This window comes from Poromitra crassiceps (genome assembly GCF_964638095.1).
Source record: "Poromitra crassiceps genome assembly, chromosome: 23".
In the NCBI taxonomy this organism is placed as follows: Eukaryota; Metazoa; Chordata; class Actinopteri; order Beryciformes; family Melamphaidae; genus Poromitra; species Poromitra crassiceps.
In genome coordinates, this window is record NC_139639.1 from 4,487,394 (window position 1) to 4,508,773 (window position 21,380).

At 46.3% G+C, this 21,380-nt stretch overlaps 1 protein-coding gene across 1 annotated transcript in view; it reads left to right on the forward strand.

The window, feature by feature from the left end:
• Window positions 1-1,476: 1,476 nt before the first annotated feature.
• LOC310797443 (solute carrier family 22 member 23-like) overlaps window positions 1,477-21,380 on the forward strand; it is a gene marked incomplete at its 5' end in the record, with an annotated part of 61,889 nt that continues 41,985 nt past the window's right edge. The window contains one exon of the mRNA XM_083659825.1: window positions 1,477-1,947. Coding sequence (XP_083515951.1) covers window positions 1,477-1,947 — 471 coding nt within the window. The remainder of the gene's footprint in view (window positions 1,948-21,380) is intronic.

Here is a 21,380-nt window from a genome sequence, read left to right on the forward strand (position 1 = left end):
TTCATTCATTCATTCATTCATTCATTCATTCAAGAAAACCTATTAAATGGCTACAAAATAGAGTATAATAAAGTCTAAAACCTATGACAAGGTTAATTCTATGGGGCTACTAGCCTCACAATTTGACTACTCATTCGTTTCACTCAATCATAGTCTCACACAAGGACCCCGTATTTTCACAGTGGGCTCCATTCACAAAGGCCTTACTTTTTCATACATGTAGCAAACACAATAAAACACTACTTGCCTTAACACAAGGTTGTTGTCCACCAAACCAGGCTATTTGTAGTTTCCAGTACCGAGCTGTTTTTTTCATGCCGGAACCTGTCTCGGCCTGTCTTTTCCATTGAAATTGGCCGTTGTTCTTCGTCCGCTTTCCAGCGGGGAAACAGCGCCTTCTCTGCTGTGGCTACGGGTGGAAACTATAATTACACATCAGGAAAAACAGAAAGTACAGGCTCTGGCATGACAAAAACGGCTTGGAATTGGAAACAATATAAGAACAACACCAACCTTGTGTTTAAGGCTATTGTTTTATTGTCGCCAGTTAATTAATTGAGATAACTCTTGTTATGATTTTGGTGCTATATAAATATCAAATTGATTGTTTGAAATTATTGTGATGTGATTGCGACATGTATACAAAAGTAGGGCCTTTGCAAATGGAGCCCGCAGTGAAAATACTGGGTCCTTCTGTGAGACTATGATTGAGTGAAACGAATAGTCGAATTCTGACGCTAGAGCACACAGGAGTCTGGATAAGAGAGAAAATGATTTTGATAGTCTGTTCAAGGTCAGACCTCATTTGAATATCATTCTGCCTTCACGCCAGCTGCACAGAGAAAAGCCACTTAGAGCGTTTCTCCTCTTTGCTGACATATTTGTTTTCCAGCTTTACCTTTGCCGGCTGGCATCTCGCACGGCTTTGTGCTGCCTTCAGTCAACAGAAATGGGCGGGGACAGAGCTAGTAGTGCCTCCTCCCCCCAGTAGCTACTCGCAGGTAAACCACCTTCCGTGATGAATTCGAGAAGATAGCATGTTTTTGAATAAACGTCGATTTGTTTTGAATATTCAAGTCGCACACGTCATTTCTAAACTTGTGGAAGACCTGGCACACGCAGAAGAGACTCCCTGGCGTTTGCTTGCGACGTGGGATGTTACCTGGATCCTGGGCCTAGTAGTTTATTTTGTTTGGACAGGTGTGTTACTTGTGGGCGCCCTCGGGAAACACCACTTCCTGCAGGGGGGCTCCTCCGCACAGCTGTTTCGCCGGCTGTAGTCTGACTGTCCCTAGACAGCAGTCAAGTGCGCAACCTCATAATAAAAAGAGCCGCGTCTTATTTCCATTCCAGTGATTGCCTCCTGCGCACGGCTTTTCTGGCTGGGGGGCACTGACGCATTGTGGAGTCGACAGGGGGTAGCAGCACTGCCAACCCCGGGCTGCCTGCCTGCGCTACAACAGACGCATCTATGCTATGAACGACACCGCGATGGCCGTGGTGCAGCTCGAGTCGTCGGAGGACCATCAGCCGGAGAACGGCTTCGTGTCGCCCGAAACCACGTCGCCCGGTGTGCTGACACGGATCGACGGCTGCGTTTTGCCGTTCCTCGGGGGATTTGGGAAGTACCAGAAACAGCTGATCGTCCTGACATGGATCCCGGCGTTATTCATTGGATTCAGCCAGTACTCTGACAATTTTCTGCTTGCCCAGCCGAACAACACGTGTGTCCAGCAGCCGCTGCTGGCGAACACGAGCAGCAATTTGACTAGAGGTCATTCGCATTTGTTTCATCACGGGCCAATTAATGGCAGCAGCACTCCTCGCCAAGGATTCATCTATCCCAATGGAAGTTATGGCACTCACAACGACACGGCCATGCAGTGCATGTGCAAGGAGTGGACCTTCGAGCTGCACACGGGACTCGTGCAGAATGTGGTTACCAAGGTAAGCTGTCCTGCTGTCCCTGTCCCTGTGTGTGTGTTGAGCATGGGCATCCACCTATCTGTCAGAATCAGATTCATGTGTTGAAAATGCATTTAACGGTTATGACACAGCCGCTCTAGTAGGTCAATGTTATTTGGATCGATTCCACGGTTCTAAGTGGGAGAAATCCTGGCACTGATCGATGGCAGAGACCTCCCGTTTAAAGGATAACAGGTTCACGGGGAGAAATCTACTCAGTCTATTTTGAAACTGTACTAGGAGGAGCGTGTGTTTATTTAGCCTATCTAGTATTGACAGCCTTGTTCTCTTCTCTGTCCTATCAATCTGATAGCTTTCTGGATAGGGTTCAGGTTGAGATGACCCCTCAAATATTCCATTCAAGGCAGGGGATTTTCCACACTGACTGGACCTATTCATAGGTAGCCTATGTGGATCTGTTAGGATTCACACACACACACACACACACACACACACACACACACACACACACACACACACACACACACGCACACACACATGAATAATATTACATTTGAAACCAGGGCTGGGGGGCTGTAACAACATGTAGCCTAGGTCAGGTGAAGCGTGCTTCTCACTGACAGTTGGGGGGCAGCGTGAGTCATTCGCAGCAGCTGACACCAGGTGCGACCTGGCTATCTCAGGGAGACGCCACTTGGCATCCACGGTGGAATTTGCCGGTTGTCAGTCATGATGGACATTATAGACAAAAAGCCGGCTCCTTTGAATTGAGAGCAAAGGTCATCACTGCAGTCATATGACATGCATCATCTTGCCCAAACACAACCCTATAGTAAGTCTATAGTAGGCTACTCAATCTTATCATAGCCTACTGTATGCATTGTTTAATCTCCTCCTATCATCCTTCACTACAGCTTATTCTGAGTCCCGTCCTGTGTGTCTGGGCCGGGCCTTCCTTGGCTACAGTATGTCTGCAGTCATCGTAGTTTGGCTTCACAGTGTGGTAGCTGTTATATATCTTATTACAGCGATCAGCCCTTATTGTGTGGATGCTGCATGCCCATATCAAGTTTTATTTTGATAGAGCATGACACTTTGATCCACACGGCTCTCCTCGTAAACTTGACCTCTTTATATTGCTGGGATCATCATGTATGTGTGGATTGTCATAGAGTGGAAAAGGTTCATGGCTGAAGGAACGTGAAGGCACCTGCCCTTAAATTAATATATGCTATGCCATATCCACGCACTGTTTCATGATCCCTGACCTGAGTGAAAGTTGTGCTTTTAAATCATTGTTATTTCTGATGAACTCCCAGCAGCTGAAATACGATTTTCTTCATTTTTGTCTTGACAAAGAAATAGTACTGTCCTGCCTTTTACCTTAATGACTTTTAAAGCTGCAGCCTTGGCATGGCTGCTTACAAAGGTTGATGCATGCTGTAATAGACTGTCCAGCGATTACTGTCAATAAATACCTTTTTTACTCTGCAGGATATTTGCCTCCAACAAATTTGGCATGCGTGCCTCAACAAGCGCAAACCTTTAAGCGCAGCCCCTCCCCCCACCGCCCATATCCCCCCTAGCCACTCCACCTACCCACCCCTCAAATCCCGACTGTCTACGTTCCTATCCCCATGGCCCTTTTCCCAAACTCATTTTCATGACTTAGTGAGTGAGTGAGTGTCCTCCTGACTTTCCCATGCCCTGACCCCGGCAGGGCCGCTGGCCGAGCGCCGTGGGAAGAAGCTTAGCAGTAAAAGCGCACACAGACACACCAAGGCGATTTTTCGGCCGTCGGCATTGTCTGGGCCGTCGGTGAGCGTCTGTCGCTCTAGTCTTTGCGATGTGTCCCGCACTGTCGTTAGCTCTAGTCTTTGCGGTGTGTCCCGCACTGTCGTTAGCTCTAGTCTTTGCGATGTGTCCCGCACTGTCGTTAGCTCTAGTCTTTGCGGTGTGTCCCGCACTGTCGTTAGCTAGTCTTTGCGGTGTGTCCCGCACTGTCGTTAGCTCTAGTCTTTGCGATGTGTCCAGCACTGTCGTTAGCTAGTCTTTGCGGTGTGTCCCGCACTGTCGTTAGCTCTAGTCTTTGCGGTGTGTCCCGCACTGTCGTTAGCTCTAGTCTTTGCGGTGTGTCCCGCACTGTCGTTAGCTCTAGTCTTTGCGGTGTGTCCCGCACTGTCGTTAGCTCTAGTCTTTGCGGTGTGTCCCGCACTGTCGTTAGCTCTAGTCTTTGCGATGTGTCCCGCACTGTCGTTAGCTCTAGTCTTTGCGGTGTGTCCCGCACTGTCGTTAGCTCTAGTCTTTGCGGTGTGTCCCGCACTGTCGTTAGCTCTAGTCTTTGCGGTGTGTCCAGCACTGTCGTTAGCTCTAGTCTTTGCGGTGTGTCCCGCACTGTCGTTAGCTCTAGTCTTTGCGGTGTGTCCCGCACTGTCGTTAGCTCTAGTCTTTGCGATGTGTCCAGCACTGTCGTTAGCTCTAGTCTTTGCGGTGTGTCCAGCACTGTCGTTAGCTCTAGTCTTTGCGGTGTGTCCCGCACTGTCGTTAGCTCTAGTCTTTGTGTCGGTGTGTCCCGCACTGTCGTTAGCTCTAGTCTTTGCGGTGTGTCCCGCACTGTCGTTAGCTGTAGTCTTTGCGGTGTGTCCCGCACTGTCGTTAGCTCTAGTCTTTGTGTCGGTGTGTCCCACACTGTCATTGGCTCTAGTCTTTGCGGTGTGTCCTGCACTGTCGTTAGCTCTAGTCTTTGCGGTGTGTCCCGCACTGTCGTTAGCTCTAGTCTTTGTGTCGGTGTGTCCCGCACTGTTGTTGGCTCTAGTCGGCCTTGTCAGTGGCTTTTTCGGCCCGTTTCGACATGTTAAATCGGCGTCTGGCCCTCTGTGAGAGAAATCATTCTGATTGGCTGGTCAGCTCAGCTGGTTAAGTGAAGCAGTGAGAAGACAGCGCACGCACAAAACGTTCTTCCAGTTGAAGACATGTAACGTTACTCACATTGGGTTCAAATTCAAAACAGGAAAGAATGTGAGATTTCTTCTTTAGCCGTTTTCCCACATGCGCTTTGTACCGCTAAATGACCGGAACGTGGTCTAATGCCTGCATGTGTGAAAGTTGTCGTGCTGGTATAAGCGCGACCCCGTCATCGCCGACATTTCACCAGTTTCGAGCCAGTCAGAAGAGCGGTATGCGCGATAACGGGCGCAAGTATAGAACGGGTCCAGTCATTTGCCGGCATGGGCGAGGTGTACACACGTTGCTTAATGTTCCAGCGGGCATAATCTAATCATTCGCGCACATTAAAGCAAACTGGCGAAATGATCTTGTGATCTCTCCTCTCTGCTGCCTGCTCGCTCTCTGGCCACAGTCCTACTCCTCCTTCAGTCACAGCCGGACAGGGACACAGACGAAGCAAATGCACGAAGCGAAATGTGGAAGTATTTTGCTTACATTGCCGACAGCGAAGGCAAGCCCGGACACATCAAACGAAGCCAGTCTGTAAAAAGTGCTTCAACGCGACGCAGGTGAACGGATAAACAAGCAAACTTATTTCACCATCAAGAGTTTTGCCGACACGTCACTCCCCACCCGCTCTGCAGTGCCGCCCCCAACATACAGGCAATTTCGCTGCTAGATTCCCATATGCGAGAGCCGAAGTGTGAAGGGAAATGTCCGATATTGACTTACAGGTCATTTTCCGGTACACATGTGGGAAAACGGCTCAGGTCTCAAGTTCAACATTTTCACAACAACACAACTGACTTCTGCTTATCCCCTCCTCCTCTCCGCTCTACCGCTTCTCTGAACTGGGGACAGGGTACGCTTGTTTAATGCCGGTCGCGGTTGAGTGGAGTTGGCCTTTTTTATTATTAAATTAGCAAAATTTTAATTGGAACAGATAATTAATCGGGATGGTCCGATGTAGAAGGCTCAGAGGTCGATGGGGGGTCGGCCCATCGACGGTGGTCGATGTCATCGTCCAACGTGCCAAACCTAGCCAACAGCCCATCTGCTTATCAATGATAGTGTCCATATTTAAATGACCAGCAAATAAAATGTAGCTCTGCTATTTCATTTGACCATGAGCCAAGGAACAGTTTGAGTCATGAGTTCATTTACTGCCTCTACAGGGTCATTTAGGGGGTGACGCTACCGTGCTCATTATTTAGCCTTGGACCATTCATAATACTGAAATACACATTGAGTCATATTCAAGGGCAATCGATTGGGTGGATCAATATTTGGTGTCACAAAATGTCCTCAAAACAGTGCTGCCTCTGTGGGGAAACATCAGTCAGTTTGTAGACAATGTTGTTGTAGTGCTCGATTCCAGGACGCTCGGACTCGAGTCCAAGTACTGCACTCGTTGTCAGGACTCGTGACTCGACTTTGACTTGAGCACTGATGACTCTGACCTGGACTTGGATTCGAGATTTCGAGCATTTCATTCATTCAGACTTGGAAGTTGGAGACTTGGACTCAGACTCGTTAATTGATAAAAAATTATTTTTATAATAGGCCCTAATAGTTTGGCATAAGATATCCATGTTATTAGGGTTGGCACGATGGATGATGGCATCGACCATCGTCGATGGGGCGATCCCCATCGACCTCTGAGCCTTCTTCTACATCGGACCATCATGATTATCTGTTTGAATTAAAATTCTCCAGATTAAACGTAGCGTACGCTGTCCCCAGTTCAGAGAAGCGGTAGAGCCACTGAGCGAAGGAGAGAGGGAGGGGAGGATAAGCAGAAGTCGGACTCGGTTGTGTTGTTGTGAAAATGTTCAGATAAAGAAGAAACTTCATGTTCTTTCCTGTTTTAAGCCCAATGGGAGTCATGTTACAAGTGTTCAACTGTGAATTCAACTCTCCTGTTTCCATGAAGTCGCTCCATTACATAGACTGCTGCTGCTGCTGCCATGTTTCTCTCTTAATGTGATGTTATGTCATGTTATGTCATGTGTTTCTCTCTTAACGTTGTAAATGTGAACGTGCGGCGCACAGTGCATACCTGCCAACACTGAGCTGTGAAGAAGAGGAAGATTTTCTGGGTTATCGGTGAATGGCTGATCCTCAATATAACCCACCATTTAACCCTGCACCACAAATTAGTAGAATAAATGCAATAATAATAATAATAATAATAACAATAACAATTTATTTATTTTATATAGCGCTTTTCAAGGACCCAAAGACGGTAAGAATGTATAGTAAATTACTTTTTCATTGTTAAACTCATAACTCAGTAAAATAAATACCGGGAATGATAAAATATAATAAGCATACAACATGTACAAAAGATGTGATCAAAAGTGAGCGTCTAAAATTTACATCACAAAAATTATCAAGTGCAAACATTGAGAGTGTCAGTGGATATGGAATATGGTAGCAGTTCCCCTCTGTGCTTCCATGGCTTGTTTGTGTTTGGCATCAATGTCATGGCATCAAAGCATGTTTGCTAATGTCATTTTGTCGACATACTGGCTAGTGGCTACATAGCTTGCAAAACGACATAGCCCGACATAGCTTGCAAAATGCATAGCTTGCACAACGCAGGGTATTTGCTAATGTGGCTAGCGGTTGTAAACGGGGAAGATCTCGCACTGAAATGTGGCAGCACATCTCTTCTTCTTGGGACGTGTTTGCCTGCGGTCCTCCACCGAGAGCTTGAGCGAGTGCAGTGGCGCAGTTACGCACCGTGCGTCACTCGTCACTGCCTCTGGGTTGGGTTGCCAGGTACGACACATATCCTACAAATCGGGGGATTAGCGGGATAAAGGGTTAAAAATCGGGAGACTCTCGTGTAAATCGGGAGTGTTGGCAGGTATGGCAGCGCAGCCAAACGGCACCGTAACAACTTAATAAAGCATGAATTAATCCCCCCCATCACTGACGATGCCATCGTCCATCGCAATGTTTCACTGTGGAACCATCGCGATGGCTATTTGGAGACATGTGCGTGTTCCACCTACATGCAGATTCACGCACATGTTGGACTCGGGACTCAGGTAATGGGGACTCGAGAGACTCGACTCGGACTCGAGATATAGTGACTTGGACTACACCACTGGTGGTAGATACATCAGATGTATGTGGCTTAGTTAGCTGTGTAGATAGCAATATTTGTGTTGCCTGTACCGTGACGCACACATCCTGAATGTCATGTTGACACTACCACCAGTGCAGATGGGGTTGGTGACAGGGGCTGAGCAGTTGGTGACAGGGCTGAGCAGTCGGGCGAACGTGTCCGTGGTGCCCTCCCTCCCCTGGCCTAAGCAGCAGCACTCCACACCGTGACAAGGTCGTCCTCTGGAGAGAATGGTTACGGAACGAACGGAGGGCAACTCCTGAGATGGAGCCCAAACCCAAATAGAATCAGCTCTCCCACTCGCTGTCCTCCTTGTGTCTTCTCTCACACGGCCTCCCTCGCCTCCTGCCCGCCGCTGAGCCCAGGCAGGCAGGCAGGCAGGCAGGCAGGCAGGCAGGCAGGCACCGACCGGTGTCCAGGATGTGACACTATAGCAGCAGGAAGTGATGACTTGGCACTTCTCCCTATGTTTGGACTGCATAGGCATAACTCCTCCACATGACGCGCCTTCGCTATCTATCCGTGACACTCTATATCCCTCAACAGTGGGAGCAGAGTGCCAACACTGGGGAAATGAGCTAGTGTTCCTTTTGTCCAAATGTACCAACAAACTTCAACCATCCATATCACGTGCAGTTGACACACACACACGCGCGCGCGCGTGCACACACACACACACACACACACACACACACACACACAGAGTACACACACACACACACACACACACACACACACACACACACACACACACACACACACACACACACACACACACACACAGACAGATGGCTATAGATGTTTTCACTGTGCATAGGTTTAGTCTCCTGCAGGAAGAATAATATAGCATTGGAAGTAGCATTATCACGATACTAGGATTTCTAACTTCAATACAATGCCCAGGAAAATATCGATATTCGATAGCATTTTCGATACCACCACGGGAGAGGAAATGACAACATATCAAGAGGCATAAACAATAAACGAAGACAGACCGACAGACGCACGCTTCTCCATAGTCTAGGCCTGATAAAACTCATTAAAAACGTTGCACTTGCACAGCAGATTACCCCTGCTCTAGTCATCAGCCTATCAGAACACAGCAGATTACCCCCTGCTCTAGTCATCAGCCTATCAGAACACGTTTAGCTTGTTGAAGCAAGAATGATAGGGAGGGAAAAATCAGTAGTACGTTTGATTTTTCATTAAGAGAAAGCACTGCTGGTATCGATACAAAAGACTATTGTATCCGTTAATCTTTACTATCGATACTTATCAATACTATCGATACCTGTTGTTGCAAATGAGTATTGTATCCGTTTCAAATGTTCAGTATTGATACTTATCGATACTATCAATACTGTTGACAACCCTAATTGGAATACCTTTCTGCTCACCCCGTTTGCTCAGGGCAACGGTGAGGGAAGACTTTGATGGAGCTGGGCTCAGAGGAGGACGTAGCAGAGGATCCAAAGTGGCTAATGTGGAGACCCATTGTAATTGAGTGGAGCCCTCCTCAGGGCATGTCTTAATTGGGCTGGGCTGTAGCAGTGAGAATGTATCATTACTCAGAGACAGATGGAGGGTCTCTCTGCACCCTGCCCTATTCCACTCCCATTCACATAGATGACTGCTGCACACGCTGCCCCAAGTGGTGGCTTGAAAACCTCATCAAGCCGAAGATTAACCCCTCCAATGATCCTTCATGATACTGTCGTGTAGTGTAGTGTGATCCTTATATTAATTGGAAAGACTCGGTGCTCAGGAGTGGATGATGATCATTGCAGTATCTTAGAATAAAACTTTGAATTCATCTATTGCAATGTTCCACTGTCTATGAAGTCTGCGCTACTACAAAATAATGGCAAAATATAAAATAGATATAAAAAAGTATTTATATATATTTATTTGATTTTATCTACAGCCTAATGTTGCCGGGACTTCTAGAATCATCATAGGAGATGATCATCATTGTATGCATCAGAGGTGTACATCGAGCATTTTATGAAGTACTTTTAGAGGAGATTTCAAAATATTGAGATATTGTGTCTCGCGATATAGCCTAAAAATATCGCCATATTATTTATAGCTCATATATCCCATGCAACCCTACTACAAAACTGTGACACCATCATACATACAATACAAACAAGCTCTAGTCACAGGATTCTGCGATAATCTACTCGTATGCATGGCACTACTACTATGCCATTCTATTTAATTTTTTCTCCGAGAAAGTAGGTCACGGTATTGTCTGCTCGTGATGATAAGCACGTCTTGTACTGAGAATGTACACTTTCCAACGAGATATGTTGTGAACAGCACATTTGGAGGGAACACCCAGTCCCAATATCACTGCAGTGGAGCTCGCTCGCACACCCACCCATAGATCTTGCAAGACGATACTGTAGTTAAACACCCACACCGAGGCCTCTCTGCTCAGTGTCCCTTCAACTCCCTTCATTCTGTTGACCCAGCTGGTCGGCTCCTTCCACTGACCCCGGACCAGTGTGTGACAGGTTGACCCAGCTGGTCGGCTCCTTCCACTGACCCCGGACCAGTGTGTGACAGTTGGAAACCGTCTCAGCTGTTGAGAGGTGGACGACCCCACGCTGCAGAGGCCCAGTCAGCACACAATGACAGCCACTCACAGCGTCGGCTGCAAAAGAAAGATGGAGACTTGTGCGACCCAAAGATAAAAAAATAAAAAATAAACACTGTGGAGGCTGTGTGTGTGTGTGTATTGTGTAACGTTACAATGTGCGTGTGCTGCAAGGTGGTTTGTGATAAGCAGGGACGAGTGGAACATAGTGTGTGTGGTGACTATCTGACCTTTTTCGCTGTGGTATACTGTGTGGTGTCTGACCTTTTTGTCTGTGGCTATTCACCTTATGTAGCCACGCCCATTTGACCCGGTTGTGTGGTCGTGTGACGACTAAAAAATAAATAAAAATAAAATGGCTGGCTGCTTCAATATCATCTAACTCTGAATTAACTAATAATTTAGCCAATTGTATGTAACATACCAAATAAAACCAAACGGCAATGTCTAAGAAATAAGAACGCAACGCCATGTAACTGCCTCGTTGAGTCTCGCATTCCAGGGAATTACGTTAACATCTGCGGGTCTTATGGACGTAAGTGGCTCGAGCGCTCGGAGGAGAGAAAACTATCTGAAGCTTTCTTTGTTGGAGTCCAGGTATGTTTTACAAGAAAGTGCTCGTCATTGTCGACGATAACGTTATCTGACCTGCCTAACAGTGGATACTCTGCTTGCTTGCTGTGTACCGATCTCAAAGTAGTAGGCTACGTTCTTTGTTTTACCCCCTCCACTGTCCACTACAAAAACAACTCTTCATGACGTTCTTTCATATTTGGCGCCGTGACCGCCGGAAGTGTTAACACGACCCGGAAGAATTTGGCCCACCCCCGCGTCTGAACATGAGGTGAATTATAGTGTGTGCTGTCTGACCTTTTTGGCTGTGCTATGGGGGTTGTTTTTAGGATTAACTAACTGATGGAATGCAGTTTCTCAGAGCGATGGCGGGGTGCCAATACTGCGTTCCACTTCAAATCATTATTGGTGGCAGTGACATGAATACCCCTCACACCAAGGTCCAGCAGGGTTATTCCCAGGTTGGGTATGAAAGGGTTAACCCTGGTTAGAGGTGGGTCGGACCAGGGTTGATTTCATTGTGAATGGCACCACCTGGGTTGCTAATGTTACGCTAATGTTGTTAATTATTAGGTATCTCTCCAGGTTGTGACCTGCGTCTTATCTGAATTGTCATGACCAGGGATTAACCCTGTGTTGGTGTGAAGAAGAAGGGTTGAACGCGGGTCAAGAGAGCATGGTCGTTGGTGTGAAAGTGAGAAACGATCCCCCGATGCTGCTGGTTATCAGCTGGTTCTGTCAGGTTAGGGTGAAAACGCTCAACGCACATGAGCTCTTGCCTGTAAAAAAGGTGTGGGTTGTAACAACTAGCCAATCACAATGCAATATGGACAGATCCAGGTGTTGCAGGACAGGTACGGCAGCGGCTATTATGCCGGTTATACTATTTAATATTGCCGTTATTAGATTGTGTAATATTGTAATACTTCTAAAGGTTTAACTGCCAAATTGTGTCTGTGAGCGTGTGAATAAAACTGACTGAGGGAAAAAATAAAACTAAAGACACAGCATGTCCAATGGTATTAACGGTTCTTCAGCGTACACATCAGCATGCACAATAGCGGAGCAAAAAACTTGCTCATGATGACAGACATTAAGTGTCCGACTCCACCTGCAGATGGTTCACAGACTTCCTGATAAACGGGAAGCAGCACGTGAGCCTGGGGAAACATGTCACCGACCCGCGGACCATCAGCACCGGAGCTGCCCAGGACGGCATCCTCTCTCCATACTTCTTCTCCCTGGACACCAACAGCTGCACCTCCAGCCATCAGTCTGTCAAGCTCCTGAAGTTCACTGATGACACCACCCTCATAGGGCTCATCTCTAGATGGAGACGAGTTCTGCGTACAGGCGGGAGATCGACCACCTGACGACTTGGTGCAGTCAAAACAACCTGGAGCTCAATGCTCAAACGACAGTGGAGATGGTTGTGGATGACAGGAGGAACACAGCCTCCTCACCTTCCCCCCATCACCCTGGGTGACTGCCCAGTCAACACTGTGGAGTCCTTTCATTTCCTGGGTTCCATCATCAGCCAGGACCTGAAATGGTATGGAGCTGAACATCAGAGCTCTCACCAGGAATGCACAACAGAGGATGGAACTTTCTGTGGCGGCTGAGGAAGTTCAAGGTGCCAAAGGCGGCGTTGGTGCTTTTCTACACTTCCACCATTCGCGTCCATCCTCACCTCGTCCATCACCGTCCGGTATGCTGCTGCTGCTGCCCTCAAGGACATCTCCAGACTGCAGCGCATCATCCGCTGTGCTGAAAAGGTGGTCGGATGCAGCCTGCCATCCCTTCAGGTCCTGCAGACCACCAGGACGCTGAAGCAGTCTCGGGAAATCATGGCCGACCCCTCACACCCAGGGCATAAACTTTTTAAGGCCCTCCCCCCCTTGGCAGAAGACTGAGGTCCAGCGGAACCAAAACCTCTCGCCAGTGGGACAGCGTCTTCCCAACTGCCATCCGCCTCTTCAACGAGAGCCAAAAGCCCCCACCAATAAGGACTTTATCACTCCACCCCCTCCTTCCCCCAGTGCCCCCTGAGCACAGCCAGCTTGAAAACGGGCCGGGGTCCCCCCCACTGACCACACCCCCCTATCATATGTCACTTTAATGGACTTTATATATTCTTGAGATTGTTTTTCAATATTGCTTTGTCTTGTACTATTGATGTGACCGCTGTGCTGCATACTTTGCACCAAGTCAAATTCCTCGTTTTGTAATCTGATTACTTTACTGTCTTGAATCTTGAATTTTAACTGTCAAAAAAGGAGGCAAATGAAGGAATGGATAGATCTTCTTGAAGGTCTTCTGTGTTTGACCATTCCTCATCACTGTTTGCAGGAAGATTGCTGTAGCCCACGGCGCTGTAGTGTTATCTTCTCGGCTGTGATGTGTAGCACTGCATAGTGCAGATAGTGGTATGTACAGTGTGTGTGTGACAATGATTTGCAACATCGCCACACCTAGATAATATCGTCAACCTCTCGGCAAAAGGCACACAGGCCACATCTGCAAGATCACGTTGCGTACCGGCGTATTCTCTCCTTCCCCATTCTTCACTTCTCCTTTAATTCAAGAGAGAGAGAGTGCATTGGAATGTGGGTAATGTGTGGCATGGATGCATCTGCCTCGTTCTCTCCCTCCTCCCCGACAGTGCGGCCATTCTTCTCCTCGCTCGCCCTCACTCACCTAACGCGCCACAATGTATGCGTGCCCAACCCAGGGATGAGGCAATGCTGCTCAAACTTAACACGTTGTGGAATTCGAAAGCCAGACTGATAACTAGGGTGATGGTCTGTTGCTAGGCAGTAACTATGCAGCAGTCTCTCTCTCTCTCTCTCTCTCTCTCTCTCTCTCTCTCTCTCTCTCTCTCCACGTGCCTTCCCTTCCGCCCCTCTCTTCTTCACAATTGCTCGCGAGCATCCCCCCATTATCTTTTCCTCTCGTTCCGTCCCTGTTGTCATCATTTCTCCGTCTCTTCTTCGTATGTTCTGTTCTTCTCCCCCCTTGAGATTATATTTATTCCTCCTTGTAGTTATTCCTCATTTTCTTCACTCCTCCACAACACAGCCACTTCTCTCTCTTCTCTTCTCTTCTCTTCTCTTCTCTTCTCTTCTCTTCTCTTCTCCTCCTCTGCTCCCCCCTTGCATCCCTCCATTCACCACCACCCGCCACCACCAGTTCAATGAGTGCAGTAGTGTGTGAGTGTGAGTGCAGTAGTGTGTGAGTGTGCGTGCAGTAGTGTGTGAGTGTGCAGCTCTAGTGTGTGTGCAGTAGTGTGTGTCCTGTAGTGTGCATTACAAAAGTAACATATTACATATAATATATTGCTTTTAGCAGTAACTCAGTAATATAACTTATTACTTATATGATTTCAGTAATATTACACCAGTTACTTTGTCAAAGTTACAAATTGAGTTTTGTTTGAAATCAAAGCACATATTTAAATAAAGATACAATCATTTTCTAATTAAACTGTGTGTTTTTATGCAAATAACCACTATAGATGACAATAACAAAGGAAAAGGATAACATTTAGAATTTTGGATTGTTTACACTGACTTCAAGGCGGTTGACATTATTTTTCGGGATGGTTCCGGAGTAGCGATGTCATTCTGCTGCTGCTGTTGTTTTGGTGAAAGTAATGCAAAAGTAGTGTAATAAGTAACGAGTTACTCTACACAGACAGTAATATTGTAAAGTAACTTATTACTTTCAAATGAAAGTAACTAGCGATATGTAGTATATTACATTTTGAAAGTAACTTGCCCAACACTGGTGTGCAGTAGTGTGTGTGCAGTAGTGTGTGTGTGCAGTTGTGTGTGTTTGTGTGTGTGCGCGCGTGCGTGCAGTAGTGTGTGTGCAGCTGTAGTTGTGAAGGTGTCTTTCATCCAGACTAATGAGACCTACTGGTGCAGAATAACCATTGTTGTAGTGAGCGAGACGCTCTCGACAGGCCGAGCAACACCCTGTGGCGTTCACGGCATGCCTCCCCGGCGAACCATTTGTTGCGTGTAACGGAACGCGCACGCACACACACGCACGTACACACGCACGCATACAGTGCCACCAGTAGAGCCTTTGTCCTCTAACTGTCAACTCCTAGATGAATATTGCGATTGTCTACCCTGCACAGTGACTTCTATTCTGTTCCCCTAAACGAGCAAGACAACAGCAAGGGAGCAGCCGACAGACAGAAGACTGAAGCTACACGGCTTTGCCTTTGACTCATATTGAGATTTGGAGCATTTTCTCGGCCCTGTTGTAGCTGTAACTCTGCCCATATAGAGAGGCAAAGTGGAACGTCACTTCCTGCTTCAGCACTGTACCAGAGATTTTCACCCGCCATTTATTTTCCCATAGACATTTCGTAAAATGCTTATAAAAATAGTTTTACTTGTTCAAACCAAACGGTTCAGATGTATTTAGAATCGGGAGAGACCATGGAACATTTCACTTGGACCAAAACTTTAAAAAAAATATATAAAATAATATAAAATATTTTCTTTAAATCCGCAGTTTTTTACGTTTTGGTCTGAGTGAAATGTTATGCGGTCTTCCCTGTTTCTAAATATAGCTGAACCGTTTGGTTTGAACAAGTACAACTATTTTTATAAGCATTTTACGAAATGTCTATGGGAAAATAAATGGCGGGTGAAAATCTCTGGTACAGTGCTGAAGCAGGAAGTGACGTTCACTTTGGCTCTCTATTTCTCTATTTGTACTAACTAGCAGTTTTTTTCCCCTTCCAATATTTTATTTTCAGATTTTTCTGAACAATACACAAACAAAACAAGCTCAGTCACAGGAAAAAAAATAATAATATGTATGTATATACACATACATATTATCAATGCTCAATATTGCAACATGATGCCACCAGCTCCACAAGGTGCTTATGTGCTTGTAAGGGATATTGTGCATGGGAATCCACGCAAGGGGTCCATGAAAAACCAGCCAGGCGAGTCACCCGTCACCCCTAATCTCATCAAGGTAGGCTAGAAACGGATCCCAGATAGTTGAGAATTTTTTAAGTGAGTTGGTCCTCAGGAACCTAAGTTGCTCCATCTGTATGACTGAAAAGTGGCTGTGGTAGAAAAACTGAAAAGAAGATGAAGATGAAGATGAGGGGATTTCCATTCCTGCAGAATGAGTTTTTTTGGCAACAGTTGTCCCCTGTGTCAGAGACTGTTGCACAGCTGTAGGGAAGTTCAGAGAGGACTCGGAGCAGCCGAAGATGACGAGTTCTGCCTCCGGCTGAAGGGTTATTCTGTACGCCTTAGAATACCAATCAAATATTTTGGCCGTTAGTAAGAAGGCCCTCTGAAACCGACTACGGTAACTAGCAGGTTGGCTGTGCGTTCATAATAGTCTATTGAGTTGTATCAGAGAATTGGTTTGCAAAGAGAGCTGGTGAATAATGCATGCTAGTATTTATTTGGCATGCTTTCAATTCAAATAAAGCGCCTTGATAAGTGAATACATTTTGAGCGTGGGAATAAAAATCTAACAGACACAGGTGCTGAGATTGTCCCGTGACTCGGGGCATTTTCTCTGCTCTGTTGTAGCTGTTGCATCTCTGCCCGTATTTCTCCATTTGTGTACTAACGAGCAGTTTGGGTGTGAATCCATAATTGTATGTTGGATCGGAGAATTGGATTGGAAAGCGCGAGGCCTGGTGAATAATGCATGCTTTCATATAAAACGCCTCGATAAGCGAATACATTTTTATCGTGGGAATAAAGACCTAACAGACGGTGATGTGCCATTGCCTACACGTTTTAGCAACGCCATTACCGAGCTATCAGCTGTTCCATGTGGTTGCTTTGTGTCCGCATAGTGCTGCCCTGGGAGAATGCTGATTCCTATTGGTATTTTTACAACACTGGTCATCTGTCTATGGTCACCCAGAGATTTCTGCTATGCGTAGTCATCAAATCGTTATGCAGCCTTGCGGTCCCACAGTCCCCTCACAAACGCACACTCATAGAGTTTCACTTCTCAGTCCCACAGGACTGCAGCTTCATGTTTTTAAACGCCCGGGCCCTGTTCAGCTGCGGTGGGATTGCGCAACAGGAACTTGTTTGCCTTCCCTCGGTGCGTCTGCTCCTCCGCTGACATCGATACTGAAACATGAATGAGTGGCATGCCTGCATCATGTGACTGGCTGGGTGGCTCCGGCGGCCTGGGTAATCCGGGGGCGTTCCGTTCTGAACAGGTCACTATAGGTTATAGGAGGTTAGAGAGCCTTTGAGAGCAGTGCTGCTTCTCAAAGTAGGGGCCTCACACAGGCCCAGGGGTCCTGGAGGGGGTGCCAGGGCAGGGGGGTCCCCAGCAAAAAGCAAGAGTCATTTATTTTCACTATAATTCCATCCATAAGTAACACAATGACAGAATGCGTGACTATTTTGGTCATGGGTTTCATACACTTTCTGTAATAAAGGAAAGGAAAAATAATGATCACATGGGGTCCCTGGGACACAAGCTTATCAAAGGGGGGCCCATGCTCTAATGCAGGGATACTCAACTTGCTTGCTTTGCCCGGGGGCCACTTTCGTGAAATGATAGAACGCCAGGGGCCAGTTAATAAACAATCAATATACATTTTTCTGTAGCGGATTGTAGGTTTTTGGGGTGTCAGCCGGAGTTTAGTCTGACAATGTTGTGCACACCGGATAGTTAGTTAGGTTAAGTACATACATAAGTGCCTGGGTAGCGAGCAGATGGCGGTATTTGACAATTTAGCAACTAAATAATAGATTATTGAAAGATATTCCATATTCCAGACTGAAATGCTATAACAGAAGTGGAGTATTGGCCAGAATGACATGAACATTTGGACACTTATTCAGTGGGTATCTTGCATGTTGCGTTCAGGTGCACTGTAAAAAAAGAAAAAGAAGTTAGAGGTCCTTGATGTGAAAACAGTTTGAGAACCTTAGAGAACTACGACTTTGTGCTTGAAGGTGAGGAGGTCTCCTTCAGGCAGAGCTGCTACATGAAAGTGTGTTTTTATTGGAAGCCAGGGAAACTTTGTTTTATAGTTTTAGGGTTTGGTGTTTAGACGAGGCAGTGCAGAGTTCAGGCCAGGCAGGAAGTAGATCATGTTACGCACCTTATGACCTCTGACCCCACCACCCCCCATCTGCCTGCCTTATGTCGCCACAGACAGCTGATAGGCATGAGTAGCCGGGAAAACCCCCTAATGACCACCTCCTCTCTCAAATTCTTCTCTTGTGTGTCACCTCAGGATCTGCTACCTCTTAACTCAGATGATCATCTCAGGATCTGCTACCTCTTAACCAGGGCTTAAACATCACTTTCACCTTATGTTCTTCAGATGGGGGGGATTTATAGATTTTGGGGTGGATCTATCTATAGACTTTTGGGGGGATTTTTTCAGGCGATACCACAAATACCTGCTACTGCTACTCCTGTCCAATAAGCGATAATACTGTAATTTCACACTTTTGTATTTAAAAAAGGAAGTAGTTTATGCACACCTGAGTCTAAATTACTATGGCTTTTGTGGTGTTTTTTCTGCAGACTAAAGCCATAGGCTTTTGGTTCTATTAACACAAGATGATTAACTGATGATTAATGGGTAGTTGTTTTGAGCCATGAGCTGTGTGTTCCTTCAAGCAGGACACACACACACACACACACACACACACACACACACACACACACTCACTCACTCACTCACTCACACTCTTTAGGAAAGTCGACACTTCATGTAGGCTATCCATCCGGTGAGCTTTAAATGTACTGCAGCTTCACATTGACTGCGTAGTGTTGTGTGCTCGGTATATTTGTCATAGACTACTGCAGGGGGGGGGGGGGGGTATCAGGGTATGTTTGGCTCATGCAAATCAGACATGCACACGCACACACACGCACACACGCACGTGCACACACACACACACACACACACACACACACACACACACACACACACACACACACACACACACATTGTTTGCATTCTGGGAAGCCCCACTGCTGCTGGTGAGGAGAGGTTGAGTCACTATGAGAGAGCGAGGAGAGGCGGAGGTGGCTAAATGCACCATCATAACAACACAGGAGAAGAAGAGTGATACTGAAATTGAAAAGCCTTGTGTGTGTGTGTATATAGCCCCAATCCAGGGTTTCTGACTGTAGGAAGTATGGGCTTATTATACGCATGGGTAGGTCGTGATGGCTTTCAGAGGAAGATGAGTTTTCACTTGTTTGAGGTGCGACTGTCTGAAAGGCAAACGCAGGCCAAATGAGAACATAAAGAAACATAATTTCATTGCATTTAAAAGTCGTATTGACTTCCAACATTCTGTATTAGAAGTAGGGCTGTGCCGATTCACTTATCTCCCGATTCGATACTATCACGATACTTGGGTGCCGATTCGATTTATATTGCGATTCTTAAGTATTGCGATTCTACGATTATTGCGATTCGATATTACGATTTATTGCGATTTTTGTTTCTTTTTTTCTTTTCTTTTTTCAGTTTGTTTGCTTTTTTACACTAGATTAGAACATGGGAAAAGTTGAATCATACACTAGAGACTGTATATCATGAGTAGGGCTGGGCGATATAGTTAAAAACAGGGGCGGACTGGGATCATAATTCAGGCTGGGCATTAGATACCAAGCAGGCCAGGCCGATATGGGCCGACGCGCGTGAAATTTGGGCCGTTTGAAGCTCAATGTCGGTCGTTTGAAGCCCAATTTGGGCCGTTTGAAGCCTAATTTGGGCCAAGTCCAATTTTACAATGAGATGCACCCACTTTAACCCTGAAGTGTAATTATTACTTCAGACTAACTAATAAAGTAATACAACCACTAGTAAACCAGTAGGCGGCACCTGACCTGCTGTTCAGTGAGTGGCCTGACTGCAGCACCAAAAAAAAAAAAAAAAAAAAAATTTTTTTTTTTTTTTTTTTGCTTTTGCGATTATCGATTCTTGAATAAAGTATCGATCCAAAAAATCGTGACATTAAAAATCGCGATACTTAGGTGAATCGATTTTTTCTCCCACCCCTAATTAGAAGCTCTGTCTATATGTTTTATAGTGGAGTGGAGGGAAATGTCTCCAGTCGCACACATTTACTTTGCTCTATGCACAGCATTTTGAGTGTTACTCTCTGCAGCATTACATTATTTGCTAATAATGCAGAGTAAATAGTTCCTAAAACATTGAAATGCAAAAAATATAGATACACCAGAGGCAAACCATAAGTACTCCAAAGACTAATGATTCATCAGATAAGCAACCACTTGACATTTTAAAGAAACTGATTGCTTTTCATAGACCGATAATTAGTGAGTGATCACTCAGACCAGTTACACTTTTGGAAATGATCGATGCGAGTGAACATAATTCCTTACTAAGGGAAGGTCATCTTTGGAGGAATATCGTGTTGATGTTCAAAATAGTCCACGGCACTGACCCTTACATGTGTGTTCATGTTGATGATGTGTTCGTGAAAAGTGTGTGTGCGCGCGCGCGTGTGTGTGTGTGTGTTGTGGCTCTCGTTATCTTGTGCAGCCCGCAACACGCTGATCGCATTCCTGTGCTTTTTCAGAGATGTTGAAATAAGTTTGTTGTGATGCTGTCTTTAGTAGCCACTAGCCACAGCCTTCAGAGAGACTTTACAGCGGCGACAAGGGATGAGGAAGCTCACTTGTGCTTGCCATGATGATGCCTGTCTGTGTCTGGCTGCGCTGCGCTGCAGGCATACACTAACGTTAAATGAAACGAAAGGGGGGGGGGGGGGGGTTCGCGGACCATTGACGTTCCGAACCGCGTTCCGAACCGTGGGGGCTGATCCGTACGGGTCACGGATTATCCGTTATTAGCCCTAGACGACACTGACCCTTACATGTGTGTTGATGTGTCTCTGCAGTGGAGTCTGGTGTGTAACACTGACTCTTACATGTGTGTTGATGTGTCTCTGCAGTGGAGTCTGGTGTGTAACACTGACTCTTACATGTGTGTTGATGTGTCTCTGCAGTGGAGTCTGGTGTGTAACACTGACTCTTACATGTGTGTTGATGTGTCTCTACAGTGGAGTCTGGTGTGCGACACTGACCCTTACATGTGTGTTGATGTGTCTCTGCAGTGGAGTCTGGTGTGTAACACTGACTCTTACATGTGTGTTGATGTGTCTCTACAGTGGAGTCTGGTGTGTA